General features: G+C 42.5%; 2 protein-coding genes across 2 annotated transcripts in view; one reads left to right on the plus strand and one right to left on the minus strand.

The window, feature by feature from the left end:
- PRDM6 (PR/SET domain 6) overlaps window positions 1-22,014 on the plus strand; it is a 109,525-nt gene that overhangs the window by 47,798 nt on the left and 39,713 nt on the right. The window lies entirely within an intron of this gene.
- Window positions 17,382-17,695, minus strand: LOC130032997 (cytochrome c oxidase assembly protein COX20, mitochondrial-like). The gene has a single exon (XM_056124698.1). The coding sequence runs from the start codon at window positions 17,693-17,695 to the stop codon at window positions 17,426-17,428; it is 270 nt and encodes an 89-aa protein (XP_055980673.1). The 3' UTR covers window positions 17,382-17,425.

The following is a 22,014-nucleotide window of genomic DNA, read 5'->3' on the forward strand; positions in this document are numbered from 1 at the left end:
TTTAGTGGATGATGGTGAGAATTTACTTGGAGGAGGCATAATGCATTCTGGGAACCGTCCCTGGCAAAGATGAACACTGGCTAACTTTTGGCTGCTATTTCCCATTGTACTCACTTCTGGATCACTTGCAGATTTGTATGCGTGAGAGGATGAGGATGCAAGAGCCCAGAGCTGAATGTTGAGGAAAAAAAAACAAGCTCTGGATCTGGTTCTGCTCCACATTACTATGTAGGGTGATCGAGTAAGTCTCTGGAGGATTCTTGGGGTCATCACATTTGAGAATTTTGAAGAAATTTATGGGATTATCCTGACATTTGACTTATGGAGAAGCAAATCAGGGGATCCCAAGAGCTTGACATGACTCACTGCCTCACACCGAGCAAGAGAGTACAGGCCATGGGGGCCACCAGCACACTTTTCCTTTCCAAGTCAGTGCCTTCAACAGAGTGGTGTGATGTTGCATATAAAATAATGGTGTGTGTGTGCGAGGGGGTGATACACAGAAAACTGTGTTTAATATATATAACATATCAAAACCACACTTTCATAAATATTGTGAGACTATACTTTAATAAAATGGTGAGTAGCACTGCACTGTTCTCCCATTGTTCATCGAGTTGCTCGAGCGGGCCCAGTAGTGTCTCCATTTTGAGACTTGTTGTTATTGTGTTTGGCATATCGAATATGACACGGGTAGCTTGCCAGGCTTTGCCGTGTGGACGTGATGCTCTCATTTGCTTGCTGGGCTCTCTGAGAGGTGCGGAGGAATCGAACCCAGCTCGACCGGGCTGGCTGCGTGCAAGGCAAACACCCTACCTGCTGTGCTATTGCTCCAGCCCAAAATGGTGAGTAATGAAATTAATTTAAAGCTGTTTTTTGTCTTTTTTATTTAGCTTTTTTGGCCACACCCAGCTGTGCTCAGGTCTTACTCCTGGCCCTGCTGCTCAGGGATTGTTCCTGACAAAGCTTGGGAGACCATATGGGGTATTGGGGATAAAACTCAGGTCTGCTGCTTGCAAGGCAAGTGCTCTATCCTCTGTACTATCTCCCTGGCCTCTATAGCTATTTTCAGAAGATCATCAGATCCATAATGGTTCTGGTAGTATAAGCTAAAGCAAAAGTTATCCATAAGGGGAGTGATAGGGACAAGGGAAATCCTAGGTGAGGGTACTACAAAATTGTTTTTTCTATGGTTTGATTTTTTAAAAAGGTGTGTGGTTATCCATCTGAGCATAAATGTCTTAGGCTTGAGGAGTCTTGGCATTGTTCATAACTTCTTTCAACAAAAGAGGCTGGGTTACATATTGGTTGGCCAAACTCAGCTGGTTTGGAATCCTGAGGGCAAAGAGAAGAAGGGTTGTTGGCATGGGGAGCCAACTGAGGGGAGTGTGAAATGCACTTTAGAGGGAAAAGGCGGATGTGAAACCTAAATGTCAGGTCTGGTTCTGATAGTGGCTTATCTTATCACATGCCTAGAAACACTTTCCCATTCCTTTTCAGCCAAGATCTCTTCTCTTTATCTCTGTGTTTGCACACAGGTAAACCCCAGTGCACACAGTAGCTATATTTTTGAAGTGACATAAAGACTTGGGATTTGTTTTATTCAAACCATCCTCTTAGGGCTCTGGGTAAGTGGAGTTGTTTTTTCCTTCCTTTATTTTAAAAATATTTTTATTCAAATGGCATTGCATTACAACAATATGTAAGTTTCATGCATTCCACACTATAAATCAATATTTGTATATACTAATAAAAAGGAGTAAATGGAGTGTTTTAGGGAAACTGTTTCAGCCTTTTGTCAAGCAAGATCAGCCCTTTATCTCTCTGATACCTTTGGACTTTTACATATCACATTCTCTTAATGCAAAGCAGACCTCATTGGAGTATGTTCAAGATCTGAGCCTGTTAGATAGTGTTGGCTTTTGTTGTGGGTGATTGTGATGATGGTTGTTTGTTGTTGAAGGCAAGGAGGGAAGCCACTGGGAATTCCGCAGGGCTCCAGCTGAGGAGTTGTATGCTCTTACAGGCCCCTGCAAGTGCCAGACCCCATTAGCTTGTCTCCTCCTTAAAAAGTACTAAATTATTTTTATATTAATAAAAATTATAATATAAATATATAGATCTTTAACACACGCGCGCGCGCACACACACACACACACACACACTTACAGTAGCCTGCAACTAGAGCTCCCTCATGCCTGTCTGATATGAACTGCAAAATATAGTATAGAATCCCTTGACCAGTTTCAGTTGAACTGTTTAAAGGGAGCCCAGCCCCTGATTTACAGATAAGCTTTAGCAAAAGCTTGGTCTTGCCTTCATTTTACCAAATTAGCATATGTTTATGAGTCTATTGTTCTTCCAAAGGATGAGCTCTAGAGGGAGGAAATTGTAGATGGGTTTGGCCTCAGGATCTTTTTCTGTTCTCTAAAGGAGACTCTCCAAAGATTTTCTTTGGAGAGTCATTTCTGTACTATCATACGCTGAACCCATCACTGGCCACAGAGGTTCACTATGGTACGCAGACAATGCAGGACCCTGGCTACTTATTTCGGTGGAGTCATTGCACCTTCTATTTAGATTTTGCTGACAGATCCAACCTCTGCTGAAGATGTCGATATTGGGGCCTTGGCTTACTACTGGAACAAATTGAGTAGGAAGGCAAAAGAACTGCAGAGATAGTATAGTGGGTAAGGTGTATAGTCCTCTGACTCTGACTCTGACCTGGTATGATCCCTGAGTACAGAGCCAGGAGTAAGTCCTGGGCATAGCTGGGTATGGTCTGGTTCAAAATCTAAATATAATAATGTGGGGCAGGGGAGGACAATATAGATGGGAGGGGACTGGGGAAGCAAAAAGGATGCTGTAGGAAGCAGCCTCTGTTTGGTAGACATGTTTCTAGAATTTGCTCATGAGAAGGTGCTGACAAATCCATGTGGCCTGGAATTCACTTCCCTATAAAGCCTGAATCTGGTTTCTTTTCTTTCCTTTTTTTTTTTAAAGTAAAAGTGTGTGATTATTAATCATAGTTGGTACCAAACCATTCAAACACTATTCTAAGCCCTAATGTAAACTTACAGACTTCCTAAGTGACATCACAATTTCAGATTATAATTACTGTGGTTTATGAAAAAGTGGGTTAAGTTCTAAAATACATCTTTAATCTGAAATTATCTGTGCTTGGCCAAATCAGCTTGCCTGAATTTTCTTCCACAAAACATTTGGTCTCAATTGCAGTTTTCTTTCTAAAAAAAAAAAAAAGGTCAGAAAAAGTTCAAAATGACATGATGGAATATATATTTGTTTGGAAAAATGATCTGGTTATTGCCATGGCAGCTATATTAAATTTTTAGGGTTATGTGATATAGTTTTTATATTAATACCATCTTTGAAATTTATTTACATGATGTAACAGTTCTGCTGGTTCCATTACATCCTTGAAAGCAAAAATGTACAAACTAGCCAAGATTTATGCAGCTTCTTAGGAGGACAAAATTATTCGATTTAAGAGAGGGAAAAAAAGATATCTGTTAGATTTTAACTGTACCATTTAGAATTTGACTGGTGTTTTATTTATTGCAAAAGAAATGATAAGATGGCTCATAGAAGAAAATCCTCTTTATAAAAATAGTTACATTAGTAATGCTATCTAATTTGACTTTCACTAAGGAAGAGGTCTGATAAATGGGTTTTATAGTGAGAAGAATTTTTTTTTAAAAAAAATCATCATTTTAGGGACCACACCTGGTAGAACTTAGAGGATGCTGAGGAGCAGGGCATAGAATCAGGACCTGGCACAGGTAAGACACACAATAAGCCTGTCCTTCTGCGAAGAATCTTTGTACTGTCTTTCCTCTGCTGCATGGAGCTGTTACCTGCGTTTATTCCTGCTGGGACTGTGGTTTATAAATGGTATGCTTCCTAAAAGAAGGTTAGTTGTTAAATCTTTTTATTTATTTATTTTTTTACAGAATCATTGTGAGATAGGTACTTACAAAGCTGTTCATGATTAGATTTCAGTCTAGTTGTTAATTATTGATCAATTATAATTATAAACATTATTATTTCTAAAGCTTATGGGCATCTTCCTTCATTAAACATGTCCTAAAATTGGGCTTCAGACACTATTAAAAAATTTAATAAGGAGCGATAGCACAGCGGGTAGGGCGTTCGCCTTACAAGCGGCCAACATGGCCGACCCGAGTTCGATTCCTCCGCCCCTCTCGGAGAGCCCGGCAAGCTACCGAGAGTATTCGATATGCCAGACACAGTAACAACAAAGTCTCCAATGGAGACGTTACTGGGCCCGCTCGAGCAAATCGACGATCAACGGGAGGGCCTTTACCTTTACCTTTTTAATAAAGTCAATTGCTTTCCTTTTCTTTTCTTTCCTTTTTTTTCTTTTAGGGTTCTATCCAGCAATGGTCAGGGCTTACTCCTAGCTCTTCATTCAGGGGGTCACTCTGGGTGGTGCTCAGGGATCATATGTGCTGCAAGGGATGGAACTGGGGTTCATCACATGCAAGGCAAGTCCTTAACCCCTAGACTATCTCTACAGACTTAAATTTAAGTTAATTTTAGGATTAATTATGGTAGTTATTATTATAAGGGTGATTATAGGCACTTAATATTTCTGTTGGTAAAAAATATAAATGATGTGACACTTCCTGGTTTCCTTGATTTTATAAACCCATTTTGAGTATTTATAGCACAAGTTCAGATTTGTTTGATTATCTTGTGGATATAGGAAAAAATATTATTATTTGCACTTAAAAGAAATGTGCTATTCAATGAGAGTAAACTGATTTTAAAATTTGTTCTCATGTCTGAGTGTGCCTCTGTTAATGCTTTAAGCATGATTGTATACTTTGAGATTTTTATTTTTAATTCTAAACAGTTGTACAAAGTTTTTCAGATATGTTGTAATTTGGGGAGCTTTTGTCAGGGAACTACACAAAATAGCATTTTTTTCTAGGAATGCTCTTTTTTTTTTATTAGTGAGACATCATGAGGTATAGTTGCAGACTTACAAATTTTTGCACTTGGGTCTCAACCATACAATGATCAAATACCCATCCCTCCACCAGTGCCCATTTCCCACCATCACGGATCCCAGTATTCCTCCCACCCCCCACCCCCTCCCATCCCACCCTGCCTCTGTGGCAGGGCATTTCTAGGAATGCTCTTTTGTAACAGTGTGCCAGAACCTCTTCCGACCTTTGCATGCTATATTTCCCACTCCTTGCAAGCCCGAGTGGTGATTAAAAGCTTAGTTCTGTTGTTTGAATCTAAATGTTTTTAAATTTCCCATTTCCCATTCCCTTTCATTGTTTCTTTGTATTTTACAGATTAATGAGACCAGCATCCTTCTTTGTACTTACCAGTATCTCATCTTACATAGGATAGCCCCCTTTTATTCTGTTCAGGTTGTAGCAATGGGTAGGGATATCTCTCTCTCTTTCTCCCTCTCTCTCTTCCCCCTTCTCCCCTCCCTCCCTCCCTCCCTCCCTCCTGCTTAGTAGCATTCTGCTGTGTATGTTATTCTATTAATCACTTACTATGTGCCATGCACTTGTTTACACTAGCCCATTTCTACTCACGGAAATCCTTGAAGTTGCAATAACATCTTCCTCATCTAAAAAATGAGACAAGTGTTTTGCCCAGTATGATACACCTAATATTTGCTGAAACCAAGAATCAGATCGAATCTTTCTGATTCTATTCTATCACCATGCCTCCTTTCCATTTCAGTTTAAGTTCATATTCATATAATTTATTTTCTTTCAGTGACTTGGGATTTCAAATATATGTTACTGGGCCCCCTTGAGCAAATCGATGATCAATGGGAGGACCTTTACCTTTACCTTATATATACATATATCTTTGAATTTGTTATTGAGTTCATTATACTCTACAGCTCAGGTCTACTAAGTATGTGGCATGTTATACTCACCCCTGTAACTGGGCATTGGAATTTCAAAAATAAAATACACTCAAGAATGGTTTAATTATGGCTTTTATACTTTTGGGCTTCAGCAGTCAAGAAATTATGTGTATGCCACACTCAAATAGTCTTCAGTTCATTGGGTCATAGAATTTTGGTTGCAGGTACCTGAAGGTCATGTGACTTAATCCCATATTGCACACTGAAAATGCTAGAGTCACTTTAAATATTTATCCGGTGGAGGGTGGGCAGAGTGATAGTACAGCAGGTAGGGCATTTGCTTTGCACATGGCCAAACTGGGTTCTGTCCCGAGCATCCCATATGGTCCCCTCAGCACTGCCAGGAGTAGTCCTGGAGTACAGAGCCAGGAGTAAGCCCAGAGCACCACCGGGCATGGTCCCCAAGCCTCCCCAAACAACCAACACTCCCCAAAAAGAAAATTTATTTGGATCAGAAAGTTTTCATTGCCCAAATCAAAGTTATAAAACTCAGTTCTTCATTTGTAGTTCATCACCAGTGAGTTACCTAGGAACTAAGATGTAAGTCAGAGCAAGAGGCACAGTGCCTTTCTTACACACACACAAAAACCAAACTTGACCATTCAGAAAGCCATTGATTGTATTGAGTGGACTTATTGAATATTTTCAGTGGGAAGAATGGTGAAATTCGGGGGTTCTAACCAAAGCTGAAGAAAACACTTTGGAGTATCAATGACCATTGACTCCTAGAGACCAGCAATGGCCATCTCTTAATGTTGGCACAGCAGTGATATTTCACTGCCTAGTGTGGTCTGGCCCACTCATACTATTTTCACTTAAAAGTATCTGTTGTATTAATAAGGCAGGCAAAGGGCTTGACTCCAGATTAGTTTTTCTAGTGGCCCAGAAAATGTCATCAGATCAAGACAGTACCGGAATGAACAATTGGTGGCTCACACTTGAATGCTGTTTAATGAACACAAATTGCAGCACCAGTGTCAGCATGGCAAGGCAAAAACAACACATACACACCATGACAGCACAATGCCAAGTGTGCATTCAGTGAAAGGATCCCAGGGCAGTTAGCATCTCTTAACTCTGGAGAAGAGAAAATGGGATCAAGAGCAGGTGTTCAGGAGACAGAAGGGAAGAGAACCAGGGAAGAGAACTTGCTGAGTTTCATGGTTCATTCACTCCTGAACTCATCTCTGCTTCTTGATTCAACACTGTCTTTCTGTGTGGATGTGTGAAATCTGGCAGTAGTTTTGTGCATGTGCATATGTGTAGAAACACTATCTCTTGAGAATTCATTAAAACCTATAAATACTCTTTTCTAGAAGATTCCATGGTGGCACACACCTTGTTTTCCTGAGATTTGTGGTGTGTGTAGTCTTGTCTGTAGGCTCTCTGTCGGCCCAGTGTGAGAAGTCTCTTTCCAATCTTGTAGCCCATGCACAGATGCTGCCTGTGGAAAGAAGGGATCCGAAATCTTGTGGGAAAATGAGGAAGCACTCCGGTTCTTTTCAGGTCTTGCTTTTCTGGGAGTATGGATAGCTGTACTTCAGCTCACTGGAGGATTTGCAAGTCTCCTGGCCCAGACAGTGAGGCAAATTCCTCTCATCACTGCCGATGCGGGTACTCATGCCTCTCCAGATCACTGGCTACCTCTCTGAGCAAGCACCTGGTCCCAGGCTGGCTCTCATTTGCCAGCCCCCTGGCCCCATGTGTGAAAGAAACTTTATTAATAAGGCTGGAAACCAAGACTGGTGAGAGACCAGGGCCATTTCTTCTTTTTTTAAAAAATTTTGAAACTCTGGGTAGATCAAAAAACGTAAGCAATGCCAAAATAGGGTTACGAAAATAGTGGTATACTTTAAATGTTTACCTTTCACAAGTTAATGCTTTTAATACCAGAAACATATAATTGTGCCATTCATAAGTTAATTACGGGATTTATAAAAATGTTAATTTATGGCTCACTGCAGGCAGTGTGGTCCCGTCAAAGGACTCAAGTGGAGGGCTGGGCAGAGTAGAAGGCCTCCTCCCTTTAGCTCTGTCCGTCTGGCTCTGAGATTGTCCCTGGCCCATGTCTGCAAAGGACTTCAAAGGACCCCAGTGGAGACTCATCAGGAAAGTGAGGCTCTTGGGCCCTCCAGCCCGCTTCCCCCGCCCCATGGCCATCCTGAGCACACACTTCTGCAGGGTTGCTGGCTGCCCCTCTTCCCCCATCACCAGAGTTCCTTTCCTTGTCTTCTCAGCTTCTCTTCAGAAATCTGTGCTTGTCCCCAGGTTCCAGCCACCCAGCTGACACTGTCCCCTAGGTCATTATGAGAGCCCTTAGGGGCCACCTATATGGCAGAGGGAGCGGGAGGGCCCAGAGCCCTTTGATCTCATCAGTGGGCATGTGATCTTGAATCCCTCCAGAAGGAGAGGCTCAGTGGTCATTCTCAGAGGCGTGCCCAGGCCGAGGGGCTGACACTTCTGGGGTCCTGATGGAAGTGACCAGGACTTCCCCCGAGCTAGGCCCAGGGGGGGAAGGTCGTGGGGGAAGGGGGTGAAGAGCAGAGCAGGAGTGGCCCTGGAGGGGAGCCCGGGTCACACCATAGAGGCCTCTGACCTCACCAGTGACTGATGTGTCCACCTGTCCACCTGGATGCTCTAGCCCAGTCTCATTTCTTCAGAGATCATTAGCATTTTCAGAATAACTTAAGTACATACACACATTCTCTCTCTCCCTCTCTCCCTTTCCCCCCCTCTCGCACACACACACATACGCGCACACATACACACACATAGATATATAAGGCAAGGGATGTGCTCATGTATTGGATTCCTTTCATAGTGTTCACATGCATAGCAAATCACCAAAGATGTGTACTTTAAATATCTTACACTTTTATCTGTCCTCCCACAATGAAATATGACTTTAAAAAAGAAGGAGCAAAGGGGGCAAATCATCAGAATAGTTTATTTTAGCCATGCACACTTAGGCAGACAATGCGGCATCATTCCAGGGCCAGGGAGAGAGCTCAGAAAGATGGAGAGCTTCCCTTCCATGTGCGAGGCCATGAGTCCTTCCCTGGCACTACATGGCTCCCGAGCACCTTCAGCTGTGACCCTTGTGGCCCCTAGTACAGCTTACTGCTGGGCCCGAGTGCTAACCCCTCAGACCTGCCCTCTGGACTAAGTGTCACTAGAAGTGAACTTCGGGTTTCTGTGTGGCTCTGGAGCAGGGTGAGGCATGGGGTGGTGATGGGGGGATGCTGGTGAAATGTTTTCCCCATCTCCCAGGTGGGTGTGGCTGTGCCTCACCTGGGTTTTGTCCTGCAGAGAGCACCATCTGCCCTCCTGGACCCTGATGGAGAGAAGACCTGGAGCATGTGTGAGTGTTGCTTCAATCTCTGAAAGTGTGTAATCGGTCCTCCTTGTGTAATTTGGCCAAGAATCCCAAATTCACCCCCTTGAATGGCTCTTGGTCTAAGGAAAACTCAATCCCCATGCATGTGTGTATGTGTGTGTCTGTTTAATCCTGTAAGCGATTACCTTGGGGGGATAGCAAACAGAATGGGAACTCTGGCCCAGAACTTTGATCTGGTCCCGTTGTGGGCTGCCCACTCATCCCCCCAAATCTGCTCATTGTCATTGCCTCTGCACTCATCCTGTGATTCTGGCAGGATGGTATCAAGTGAGAATTGGGTGCATGCTCAGCGCTGTCCAGTTTGACATGAAGAATGTCTCCTGTGTGATTTAAGATGGGAAAATTGGTTGTCTACTGGCAACAGATGGTCCCTTTCCTTTAAAAAAAAAATAGCGTGCCTGACCATTGCACTTTTTATTGGCGTGGCTAGGAACAGAATGTTGTAGACTTAGGAAAACATCATAATTTAAAGAGTGACACATTTCAGAGAGGACATAAAGCTGTGAACTGCTCTGAAAAGAAGGATGGCCATAGGAAACCATGACTTCACTGGGACAAACATTCTGTGTCTTCAGAAAGTTCTCATAAAAAAAAAAGGCAGCGGGTGAGTTCTGGTGCATGCCATGCGTGTGTCCACAGGTACTGGAAGCTGCCCACTCCCATCAGCAGGGACAGACTTTTGCAAATATTCCCAACTTACTGTCATGTACATACTTCTGATTGCTATCTAGAATCCCAGTAGCTCCTGAGAAACAGGATTCTGTAGTAGATGCATGCTGAGGGGGCAAATCAGTTATCAACAATTTTACAGTCTCATATGTACTGAAACTCACAGCCAGAAAGTTCCTCTCTCACAAGGGCTGGATAATGAACCAGATGATGAGCTGTGACCCTTGAGCCGCAGAAAGCCTGCACTGTGTCCACCATGCTTGTGAGAGCTTGGATATATGATCATGGATTCTGAGAGTAGACCTAGTGGATTGAATGAATATCCAAGAGAATGTGCAGTCCCATCCATGCACCCTGTAACCATTTCTAGGATTGTTTGGGCATTGTAGGATTTTCACCTTTTCTCATTAGTGAAAGTCTAAAACTTGGGTTTTCTGGAAGGAAGAGGAGCAGATTAGTACCAATTCCCTTATGGTTTAGTTTCCAAAATTGATCATTTTGTCAAATGCTGCTTTTGTTTATTTATTTTGTCTTTTGAGTCACATCCAGCAGTACTCAGCACTTATCTCCTAGCTCTGTGCTTAGGGATCACTCCTGTCAAGGCTTGGGGGACCATATGCAGTGCCAGGGACTGAGTTCAGGTTGGCTGCATGTGAAGCAAGCACCTTACCCACTATACTGTGTCTCTGGTCTCACATGGTTTTACAGTTTGGTTGATTTTTTTTTTCTTTTCAAAATTCACTGTTCCCTTTCTTGGGACGTGCTGGTGAATAACTGTGTGTGGTGGCAGTTTCCAGCCTGAACACAGTTGCTGGGGAGGATTGTCAGATCCAGTTTCTGAGATTCTCTCCCTCTCTGGGAAAGTGAAAATAAGAGTGAAGAGCAAGAAAGGCATGGGTGGGAGGAAAGCCAAAAACAAGCTTTCCTTGAGAAAAAGGCAGCAATAATGCGAGCTGCCTTTCATTCATAACATACACAGTTTGTGGTGGCAAACTTTATAAGCAACATCATGGCACTTAATAAATATGAGCAGATACAGGCTTTTTTGATTACTTAGATCTAAGTGTTTATTGAAGCATTTATGATTTTTTTCTGCCTATACACAGACCTCTCTCCCTGAACAAATGTTCTTTTTCTTTTTAAAAAATTTTTTTTGTATTTTTATTAGTGAAATACCATGAGGTACAGTTGTAGACGTACAAATTTTTGTGCTTGGGTTTAGATTATACAATAATCAAATACCCATACCTCCACCAGTGCCCATTTTCCACCACCATGGATCCCAGTATCCCTCCCACCCCCATCACCCCCATTCTACCCTGATTCTGTGGCAGGGCATTCCCTTTTGTTTTCTCTCTCCTTTTGGGTGTTGTGGTCTGCAAACGAAGCAATGGGTGACAATCATGTTTAGTCTGTAGTCTACTTTCAACATGCATCTCCCATCCTGGGAGAATCCTCCAAACACCCTTTACAAATGTCCTTTTTCACATGCAGATTTGTACAAATGAAACAGTTTCTCAGGATCCAGATTTATTTCATTTGCCAATAGCTTTGGTGGAGGTCAAGACTTCTTGTGGCTTGCTTTTGAGAAATTAGACTATTTTTAAAATTTGGTCACTGTGAGTTACAAAGTTAATCAAGTTTAGGTTTCAGGTGTAGATTGTGCCATCACTGATCATTTTAGCATCCACTGCCCTTCCACTGATATCCCCAATTCCCCTCCCACCCTCAGCCTGGCTCTATGACAGGCATTTTAGTGATAAGTTATAGGTGCTGTGGTTTGCAATAGTGTTACTGATAGGCTTTTATGCTTAATGCTTTTCCAGCTTTCAGCATCCCCTTTTCCTCCAGAGTGACCACTTCCCACTACCATCATTGTGTTCTCTTTACTGTCCTCTTCCCTCACCCCAATAATGGCAAAAGAAACTGAATTTTCTTTCCAAAAACCAAACTTTTAGGAACTGGTTATCTATCATAGTAAAGCCTGGCAAGCTACCTGTGACATATTCAATATGCCAAAAACAGTAACAAGAAGTCTCACAATGGAGATGTCACTGGTGCCCACTTGAGCAAATTCATGAACAACGGGAGGACAGTGCTACAGTGCAGGATAGAAACAAATTTTATAAGGGTGAATTATATCAAAGAGCCTTGTAGTTTGGGATAGATATAGGTGCTGATGCTAAAATAAATATATGATTTCATTAAAGCAATGGGAAATATGAAAAAGCAGTGCTGCATGAAAGTGTTTCTGAGACGTTGTGTCGGGTGAGCAGTCTTTGCCTTTCCTGTGTGGATGTGGTGTGTGGACATGAAGCCTTGGGTGTGCTGTGGATATTGTTGCTGAGATAGGTCTGCAGCCACGCCTTCCCATGGCACTCAGCCAGTCCCCTGAAAAATGGTGAGCATGTCACAGCGAGCAGCTGGGCACAGAATATTGCTCTTTAATTTGGATGGATAAAATTTTTTGCACAGCGGGGCCACTCTCAAAAGAGTACAACATCAAAGAGGGCGGGTCTGCGCCATCCAGCATCAGCCGGCTCCAGAGAGAAGGGAAATGAATGAACTGTCAGGACTTTTCCAGCATCTTGGCTTCCGCCAACTGAAAAGTGAAAGGTTCAACAGGCTCACTCTGCTCCCAGCCCCAATCCTAATCATGGAGGCCTGATTCCTCAAATACTTCCTCTGGTCAACAGACAGGCTGTCTCAAGAAGACTCTGGACTGATGGATGGCAGGCTTGTGCTGCTGGCTGCCACGCCCTCCTGGAAGATAAGTGGCACTCACCCGGGCAGCTCTGGCTCTCAGGAGCCTTTGTGCTGGAATTTTTGGATACACCCCTTCTCCCCTGCTAGCCTGACCCTGGGCAACAGCTGTCCTCTCCTACCCTAGTGTGCCCAGAACCTGCGTCCTCATCTCTTGGCCCAGCCTCTCCTCAGAGGCTGGTTCCCCAACCCTGCCCCCATGGTTTTACAGTTTATTGACACTTTTCAAGTGTTTTTCTGATTACCATATTTCAGTCTTGACTTATATGTTGGCATTATCTGCAAACTCAACATAAACCTCTAATGATTTTCTAATATTTCTAGAACTTGATGAATGTGAATTGACAAAGTACAGTATATAGCTTTATATCAGCATTACTGAAAATACAGCAGCGGTGTATATCACCATCACTCATTTATTTTATGGGGCATTTATTACTTGACCTTTGTAACCGCTTCTTAAAAGGCTGGCATTCCAAACATTCCCAACTATTCCAAAGTGAGGGGGAAGGAGGTTCTTATTAGAAATAACAACAAAGGAAGTTGATGCGATTGGAGGGAGGAGGGGAAAAGGGTAGAAATGAAAGAGGGGAAAAAAAAAATCTTTGCATTAGCATTACAGTTTGAGGGGTGAGAGCTCCCAAGCTGTGAGTGCTCCTGAGGCCCAGGGCCCACTCGCAGTGATTCTCAATCAGCCAGAAAGATGGTTCAGTGATGATCCTGGCAGTGCTGGGGGCTACCAGGGCAGTACCAGGTGATGCTGTGTGACCTCCAGGGTGGTACCTGGAGGAACATGCAGTGCTAGAGATTGAAGTCGGCTCCTTGTGAGCGAACACAAGTTGTGCTCTCTATTTCCCTGGCCCTCTGCTATCCTGTCCTTAAAGACAGGGTTGAAAAATTGAACACACATGAGTATGGGCACATGAGCCCACACTTGCTTTCATAAAGAAGCTTTCTTTAAAACTCTGTCACTATATCCACAGACCCCGGTCTTCCCTGTGTTGATGTTCCCTACCATTCTGCGGTCTTCCTAGTGGAAAGAGACTGGTTTTCCATGAGAGTCAGGGGAGTTGTGATTTTGCCAGCTGCATTGTCACTTGCTGTCAGTTTTACTAAGTAAGCCTCACTACTGCGATATTTACCTGGAAATAGGAATATTTAACCTGTAAATAGGAATATGTTTGATAACTGATAAGAGTCATTAGGAACATATTTATGACTGTCCTTTGCAGGATGTCAGATGCTTTTAAAGGGAAAGTTCCACTATTTCTCCCTATTAGGATGGCTAGGAGGGGCTGAGCAAAATCTCCATATGGTGGCCTGTGACTTAGATGCGTCCTGTCCCTTCACATGCATAAACTTCGATGCAGGCAATGATTCTCAGCCCAGGGCTGCTTATCTGTAAAACAGAAGACTGTCCAGCCTTTCTGCTGGGTCAGGGATAAGGATCAAACTCACTTGTGAAAGTATTTATAAACGAAAATGCCACACAAGTATAGAAGACTGGGTCATTAGCTGTAGTTTTCCCCTTAGTTCAGGGATGAAAGAGACTGGCTCATGGGCTAAAAGCATTGTGTTGGGGTCCTTTTTCTCAAGCCTCAACGTAGCTCAGTTTGCAAATTGGAAAGCCAGGTGGGGAGGAGTTCTCACTGCTGCTCTTCTGACTTCTCTCTCCCTCTCCAAACAGGGAAGGAGCCCAGGCCAATGAGGCTCTCATCTGCCCTCTGGGCTGCCCTTCTTGGAAAAGCCAGGCTCCTGCTCTCCACACATTTGATTGTACACACACACACAGACACACACAACTCACTTACATTGTGTTCAGATTCCTGAGGGCTTGGGGCATTGTGTACTGGGCTACCTCTGGGTCACTCATTTCAAAGGTCCAGCAGTCCAGCAAGGGAGGTGATTCTCCTTGAGAGAGCCATTGGGACTTTGGCATTACCACTGATGAAAATACTTGTGATAAATGTGACTTGGTTTCCACCATGCTTCAGGGGTGGGCGCCTGTGCCTTTGGTCTTTTATGGTACCCATGAAATCAAAGACTAATCCCACCTAGAAATGAAAAATTGTGGGAATAAAGAAATCCTTCTAGATGGTATTAGCCATCAACTAGCATTTTTATCTTTGTTTGATTTTTTTAGGTAAACTCTTCTGGGTAAAACATAAACTAGGATGACTGTTATAGTCCATGGCCTCACTTATGTCATCCCACTTATCTTTATTAACTTTTCTTTCTCTGTGTCAAAAAAAATTGATTATCTGGTGGTACAAAATCTTATGTAAGGTATGTATTTAGAAAGTGATTAGAATGCATTTCTGGGAGCTGGAGAGATAGTCAGAGGTTAAGTAACTTGCCCTGCAAGTGGTTGATGTCAGTATGATTCTGAACACCACAGAATCTCCCAGGCATAGCCAGGTAGGTGTAGCTTGGGAGCTTCCTGAGCACTTCTGGGTGGAGCCCTGGTGGACCCTGAGCACTGCTGGGCTGGCTGGATAATCCCTGGCAGTGCAGTCCTGAGTAACACTCCTCCCTCAGGTTCTCACAGCAGATATCTGCTCCAGTTAGTGGAAAATCACTTAGAAGGGTACTCTAGCACTCTTGAGTATTACTTGAGAGGCCTAAAACAAAGAATGCATTTCTTTACTCCATTAAGCTTATAGTCTGATAATGTTAGCAACTGTGAGTTTGCTTTCATGGTAAGTAGTCCTTATGGCCCATGCCCATAGGCAAGTTACATGATTCCTGATCTGTTACAGTGGTGGCCTACTTAGGGGAACTAATGTTCTTTGAACTCTGTGTACTTCTTATCAATTTAAGTTCTTAACATGTATTATTATTTCGTTTGCTATCCCTATCATTCATTTGACATGATGACTATCATTAATACATTTTTTTAAAAAAACTTTTGGGCCACACCTGGCAATGCTTAGGGATTATTCATGGCTCTGCACTCAGGAATCACTCCTGGTGGTACTCATGGGACCATGTGAGATGCCAGGGGTTGAACCCAGGTTAGCTGCATGCAAGGCAGATGCCCTACCCGCTGAACTATTGCTCCAGCCCCCCCCCCATTAGTATCATTTTATTAAGACAAGTTCTTAACTTCCTCAAGAGGTTAATAGCCCAAAGTAACATGCCCACCCAATGGAGAGCCACTATTGTGTGCTCTTTTTTGTTGTTTCTTCAAATAAAAGCTATACCCATGTGTTGGGGGCCATCAGGGCCATACCCAATATTGGTAGAGCAGTGGCATAGAATGGTGAGAATCAAACTAGGGCCTCACAATTGCTTAGCTTGAACCACTTGAGAATTGCCTTTTTTTTTTTTTGGTAGAAAATGGTTGTGGTGTCACAAAATATGGAGCGTCTTCTGACTCAGAAATTGTGGACTGAAATATTTTTATCCATCTTGGCATGTACTTTTGACTTTCTCAAGTTATTACCATACTCGATTAGTGAAATTGCAGTTTTCTGAATTTTACAGAAAGATGGCACCATGTGGAGATAGGAAGAGAAGCCATCTTTTTGTCTGTTATTTCCTGATTCCTCCCTGCAGTGTTGAAAGACTTAGAACAGTTAGAACTTAGACTGATTTACGGTGTGCATCCAATGGGCCCTCCCAGCGACCCTCTTCTACACTGTCCTGCTGATTATATTTTAATCATTTGAAATTCACCTTTGTAGTTTGTAGAATTTTAAAAAAGTAAATTCTGCAACATTCAGTCTTCTTTTATTGACACAATGGAAAACTATGCAGTTTTAGGAAAAAGATGAAATTGCAACAGGGATGGGTCTGGAGGGCATCTGGTTAAACAAAATAAGTCAAAGGGAGAAGGACAAATACGGGATGATTTCACTCCTCTGTGGAATACAGAGAGACAAAACGGGGCGAGAAAGTGGCAAACGCTTAGCATTGGAATACAGACCATTTGCCACATCCTTGGGGAAGAGGGCAGACCAGACTAGAGGTCAGGACAGTGGTGGAAGATTGTGGGCAATTTGGTAGTGGGGGCTGCGTAGCAAATTTATGAATTGATCTTATAAACTTTAATGCCATTAAACAATATAGATTATAGTAAATAAAAATTGAGAGAAAAGAAAAATGTATATTAGGAAAAATAGCCCTGACTGGGCTTAGAGAAATAATAAAAGGGTAAGATCTTGCCTTGAATGCAGTTGACCAAGATTCAGCCTCTCCATGCTGCACTGTCCCTGGGAACTGGGGGACAGAGAGGAGAGCCCCTTTTCTTTTTACCAGCAGATATTTTCAACAATCTTTTAAAGACAAGGGTTCCTTCTGGTTTAAGCAAGTCTTAATCCTGAATCCACTACAGAAATACTGAAACCAAAAGCAAAATTAAAACCTCCCACAGGTACTCCCTTAGCACCAGTAGATGCAGCTCTGGGTATCCTCAGCTCCTTCTGGCCCAACCGCACCTCTGACTTGTCATCTATTACCTGTCCATTGAACTGCCAGCCCAGTTGGTTGAGAATCTGTAGAAGAGAACCCCAGACCTCCTGACCACCATTTTTTTTAATGTGAAAAACAAGTTTATAGTTTATTTGCTTTATTATGGTACACAAAAGTTTGTGTCGTTGCTTGCAAGCTCTTCATGCTGAACTTGAATGAATTGTATATGGGTTTTTTGCTTAGCTGCTGCTGTTTTTGTCAGTTGGTTTTCTTTCAGGATCAAGGTGGGTATTCTCATATAAAATCTTCTTTTTAATTCCTTCTCTGGCAATTCTTTCCTGAATTTTTTGCTTTGCATAATTATACCTACAGTGGAACCAGCATCCTAAAATAACCAAGATAAATCCTCCTAATCCAACATCACATGATCTTTCAATTCTACCTTTCCTTTCCGGGTTCGCCCAGCTCCTGCATGGCCGCCATGGGCATGAGTCAGCCCTGACCACCATTTTTGATACTGAAGAAAAAAATAAAATAGTGGCTAAAGAAATACCACTGGCCTTGTATGAAGCCGGCCCAGATTTGATCCTTGGTATGGTATGTTCCCCTAGGTGCCACCAGGAATGAATCCTGGGCACTACCAGGTATGGCCAAATGAATAGATAAAACCAAAATGAATAAAAAAAATTAAAACCCTAGAACTGAAAATGGTTTTACAATGTTTACTTAATAAAAGAGTGATTGAACAAAGTATTTTTTTTTCTTTTTGGGTCACTCCTGGTGATGTACAGGGGTTACTCTTGGCTCATGCACTCAGGAATTACTCCTGGTGGTGCTTGGGGGACCATATGGGACGCTGGGAATTGAACACAGGTCAGCTGCATGTAAGGCAAACGCCCAACTTGCTGTACTATTGCTACAGCCCCGAACAAAGTATTTTTAATAAAATAAAAAAACCCTCGTTGTGAGTGCTTAGAGGGCAGTTTTAAATTGCAATTTCTGGAAATTTCTTCTCAAAACTTTGAATGAAACCTAAAATCCTTTAGAATTAGTCTGAGAATTTGATTCATTTTCCTTCAGACTGTCTTGAGTTCCTCCTTCATGCAGGAGGGTGGGGTAGACGGGGCTTTGGGCATAAGGTTTGCTCACTCGCAGCTGCTCACTTCCGAGGCTGCCATTTCTCTCATGCTGTGCACAAGAATCCAGCAAGAGCAGATGTTCGTTCAGGAGAGGGAGCCTAAGACCACTCCTTTCACGTAAAGGCTTTGCCTCTCCTTCCACCCCCAAATGCCCCAATTCATGGACCCACATCTTGGAGAAACTTATTCGAATTTAAATAGAAAGTCATGGTCACTGGTTCTCTTCAGAGTGTCAGTAGGAGTTTTGAAAGTGATCGTGCCCCCTGACTCGCCCAGACTTGGAGACAGGGAATGAAGGGGCTTGAGGAGGTGTGAGTAGTGACTATCACTATCCTTGACTTTTCTTGGTCTCCCTGAGTTTTCTCCTGAGTAGGCAACAGCCCTCAGCCCGGGCAGCTGTAGGAGCCTGGCGTATAATTGAGGGGTGCTTTTTGTATGTTCACTTAAGGAAGGCAGATTTCCAGGGAGGGGGGCACTGAGTAACTTTTTTTTTGAAGAGGAATTTGCAGGCAAAATTTTTTCGAGAACCTCAGGTCCATGCCATTCACTTGGAGACATCTTGTTTTCTTTCATGTAAGTGGATCGCATTGGAACAGATGGCCTCGAGGTCCCTTCCAAGTGTGCTTTCCCGAGGCTCTCAGTGTAGCCAAGGAACTCTTGGCTGAGTGCTCATAGAGGAACTTGACTCTTTGTGGAGGCCTCTACTGGAGTTCTGCTGTGCTTCTCAAATAGGCAGGTTTGCTTGGAGCCTTGGGCTGGAACAATAGCATAACGGGTAGGGCGTTTGCCTTGCATGTGGTAGACCTGGGTTCGATTCCTCCACCTCTCTCAGCCCAGCAAGCTACTGAGAGGACCTGCCCACATGGCAGAGCCTGGCAAGCTCCCCGTGGCATATTCGATATGCCAAAAACAGTAACAACAAATCTCACAATGGAGATGCTACTGGTGCCCGATCGAGCAAATTGATGAACAGGAGGACAGTGCTACAGTGCTATTTGGAGCCTCAGTGAGATGCCATCAGTGGCTCCAGACAACTAAAGGAAAGAGGGGTAGAGTTGATGACTGCTTCCTGCTGCACCTTCTCTTTTCCTGTAGACCAGGACTGCCTTCTTGCAATCTTTTATTTATTTTTTGTTTTGTGGTGGACTTGCAAGCAAGACTTGTTTGAACTATAAGGGATCCCTGGCTTAAAAAGATCATTGAATATCTGCTGATGAGAATGAAAGGCACTCTCCTCTCTGTCCCCCAGTTCCCTGGAGAGGCTGAGACTTGGCCAGATGATGGATCTGTGCTGTACAGGAGTAAGGATGTTTGTATTACTCCGAGGTTAGCATTTTAGTTTTCCATCAGAACCCACTTCAGTCTGCTGCACAGACTGTGGCAGCAACAAATTGTTTGCAGCTAGGATTGGTTACTTAAGTGCTGAACGAGACCCCAGCAGGTAAATTAGAGCAGTCAGTCGCAGGTAAGATGATAGGGAGTGGTGAGAACAGTAGAAAACTGGGAAAGCCCTTTCCCTGTATAAAGAGGGCTCACTATTTTTTTCTGAGATTCCGAGAAAAGGCTAGAAACGAGGTGCTCAGCTTCTGATTTTAGAGAAAAATTAGACATTATATAACATTTCCAAATCTTCAAAATCCTGGAGAGGAAAAATGAAGTTGATCATTAGCTTGGATTCAGCTTTCAAATGTCACAGTTTTGCAAATCTTGCTTAAAAGAAACAACTGCTCAGAGTCAGCAGTAAACACAAAATTCTGTCATTCAGAGAATCTCCTTTTGCTATTATGTTGACATGGGCCCAAGCCAGTTGCTGGCTGTTCTTGTTTCTATGATTATGATTATTGTTAATCCAAGTTGCCAGAACTTATTAATGACAAAGCCATGGGCGAACCACTCATGACCAGTTTTGTAGCACACGATGGCACAGATTTAGTGTCCACTGTTCTCATTTAAAGTAGATTCTTATTCTTGGAAAATAAGACCAGGTAGAGAATGGTGCTTTGTGACATCTAGTGTGTTGTGCTCTCAGCATTCCTCCAGGCACTGAACAATAGCTTGGCATTGGAGTGGTGGTGAATCTCTTGGGAAGGCACACATTAAAAAGAATCAAAATATTTTAATCAAAACACCTTAGCCAAGTCTGGTTCCATCCTGGGCACTACATGCAGTCCCCCAAGCACTGACAAGTGTAGCCCCTGAGTACAGAGTCAGGAGTAAGACCTGAGCACCATCAGGTGTGCCCCCCACCAAACACACACACACAATTGTGATTAAATTTCACATGCATTTAATTCTTCTAATTTCATATTGGTTTCAAATTTAGTTGTTTGTTTGACTCTCAAAAACAAAATGTACGCTCTTCACCATGTGTACAGTGTATTGGGAAGTATTTTGGGATAGCAGTGATGATGAATTTGTATTTTACAAATAAGGAAAGAATCTTTAAAGTGACTGTTTTGTTGAACCAACCAAGCTAGGATTCTGAAAATAGTGATGTTATCCCACCAGTATTTTTTTTAAAGCCTATTTTGATGAGGGCGGGGAGGGTGGATGGGGAGGAGGCACTTAGAAATTAGCATGATAATACACATATTTTATATAAAACATGTACAGAACGTCAGGAAAATAAGCCTGTGTTTCACTATACATTTGTAAAAAGTTAAGAATTCTAGTCATCTAGAATTTTTTAAACACCCAACTATCTTTATTTACTCATCATGTTATTAAGAGCAGTGTTTGAATGGAAATCTTCAAATCATAAGTCAGTTACCTGAAGGAAGGAAGAAAAAAAAACTCTTTGGTATTTTCAACTAAAAATACTAGAAGGAAAACCATTTGCTATCACAAAATTTGTGATGCCAACAAGGTTTACATCTTGCTGATTGCCTTACAGAGTACCAGATTTGTGAAAATTACAAATAATTTATAAATTCATAAATATAAACTCGTGAATTTATATATGTGACTTTCCACTTATAGAATATTCATATTATAATAAAGCAACATAAAACTAATATTTTATTAATTTTTATTTTTTTACTTAAAATTATATATTACAGACCTACACAAAGATGAAAATGTTCAAGTAGCTCTAAAGCTTTAGTCAGATAAGCTTTTGTTTTTATTAAAGAATTATGATTTACAAAGTTATTGGTAGTTGAGTTTTAGGCATATAATATTTCAACATCAATCCCACCGCCAGTGTCAGCTTCCCTCCCCCAGTGCTCCCGCCCCAAAACAACTCCTACTTTATCCCCGCCTATCAACTTGACACTTTACAAAATTTCACTGGTTGCGGCTTAGATCTCATGTTTTTAGTGTTGGTGAGTCTGTTTCAGATATATGGCTCTACCACTCGTCCATATCACTGGCATAACTGAAACTCTGATGCCTGTTCACCCATTACTTCCTGTTCTCTTGTGCGCCTCTTGATTTCTTTCCTTCTCTGTCCTTCTCCTCTCTAAATACTGTGGTCAAGGGTGATCTAGGCGTCCCCCCTTTACTACATTTCTTCATTCATGCACTTTATATTCCACAGATAAGTAAGATCATCCTGTGTTTGTCTTTCTTCTTCTGGCTTACTTCACTCAACATGATATCTTCCAGTTCCAAACACAGCAAAGAAAACTTTTAAATGCAGAGGGCATTCAACAAAGCACTTTTTGCTGATGGTTTTCATTTAATACCTT

Source organism: Sorex fumeus, unplaced genomic scaffold (assembly GCF_029834395.1).
Source record: "Sorex fumeus unplaced genomic scaffold, SorFum_2.1 ptg000051l, whole genome shotgun sequence".
NCBI classification, from domain to species: domain Eukaryota; kingdom Metazoa; phylum Chordata; class Mammalia; order Eulipotyphla; family Soricidae; genus Sorex; species Sorex fumeus.

Coding starts and splice junctions, on each gene's coding strand:
- LOC130032997 (XM_056124698.1), bottom strand. CDS start 17,695: ATGGTGGTCAGGGCTGACTCATGCCCATGGCGGCCATGCAGGAGCTGG.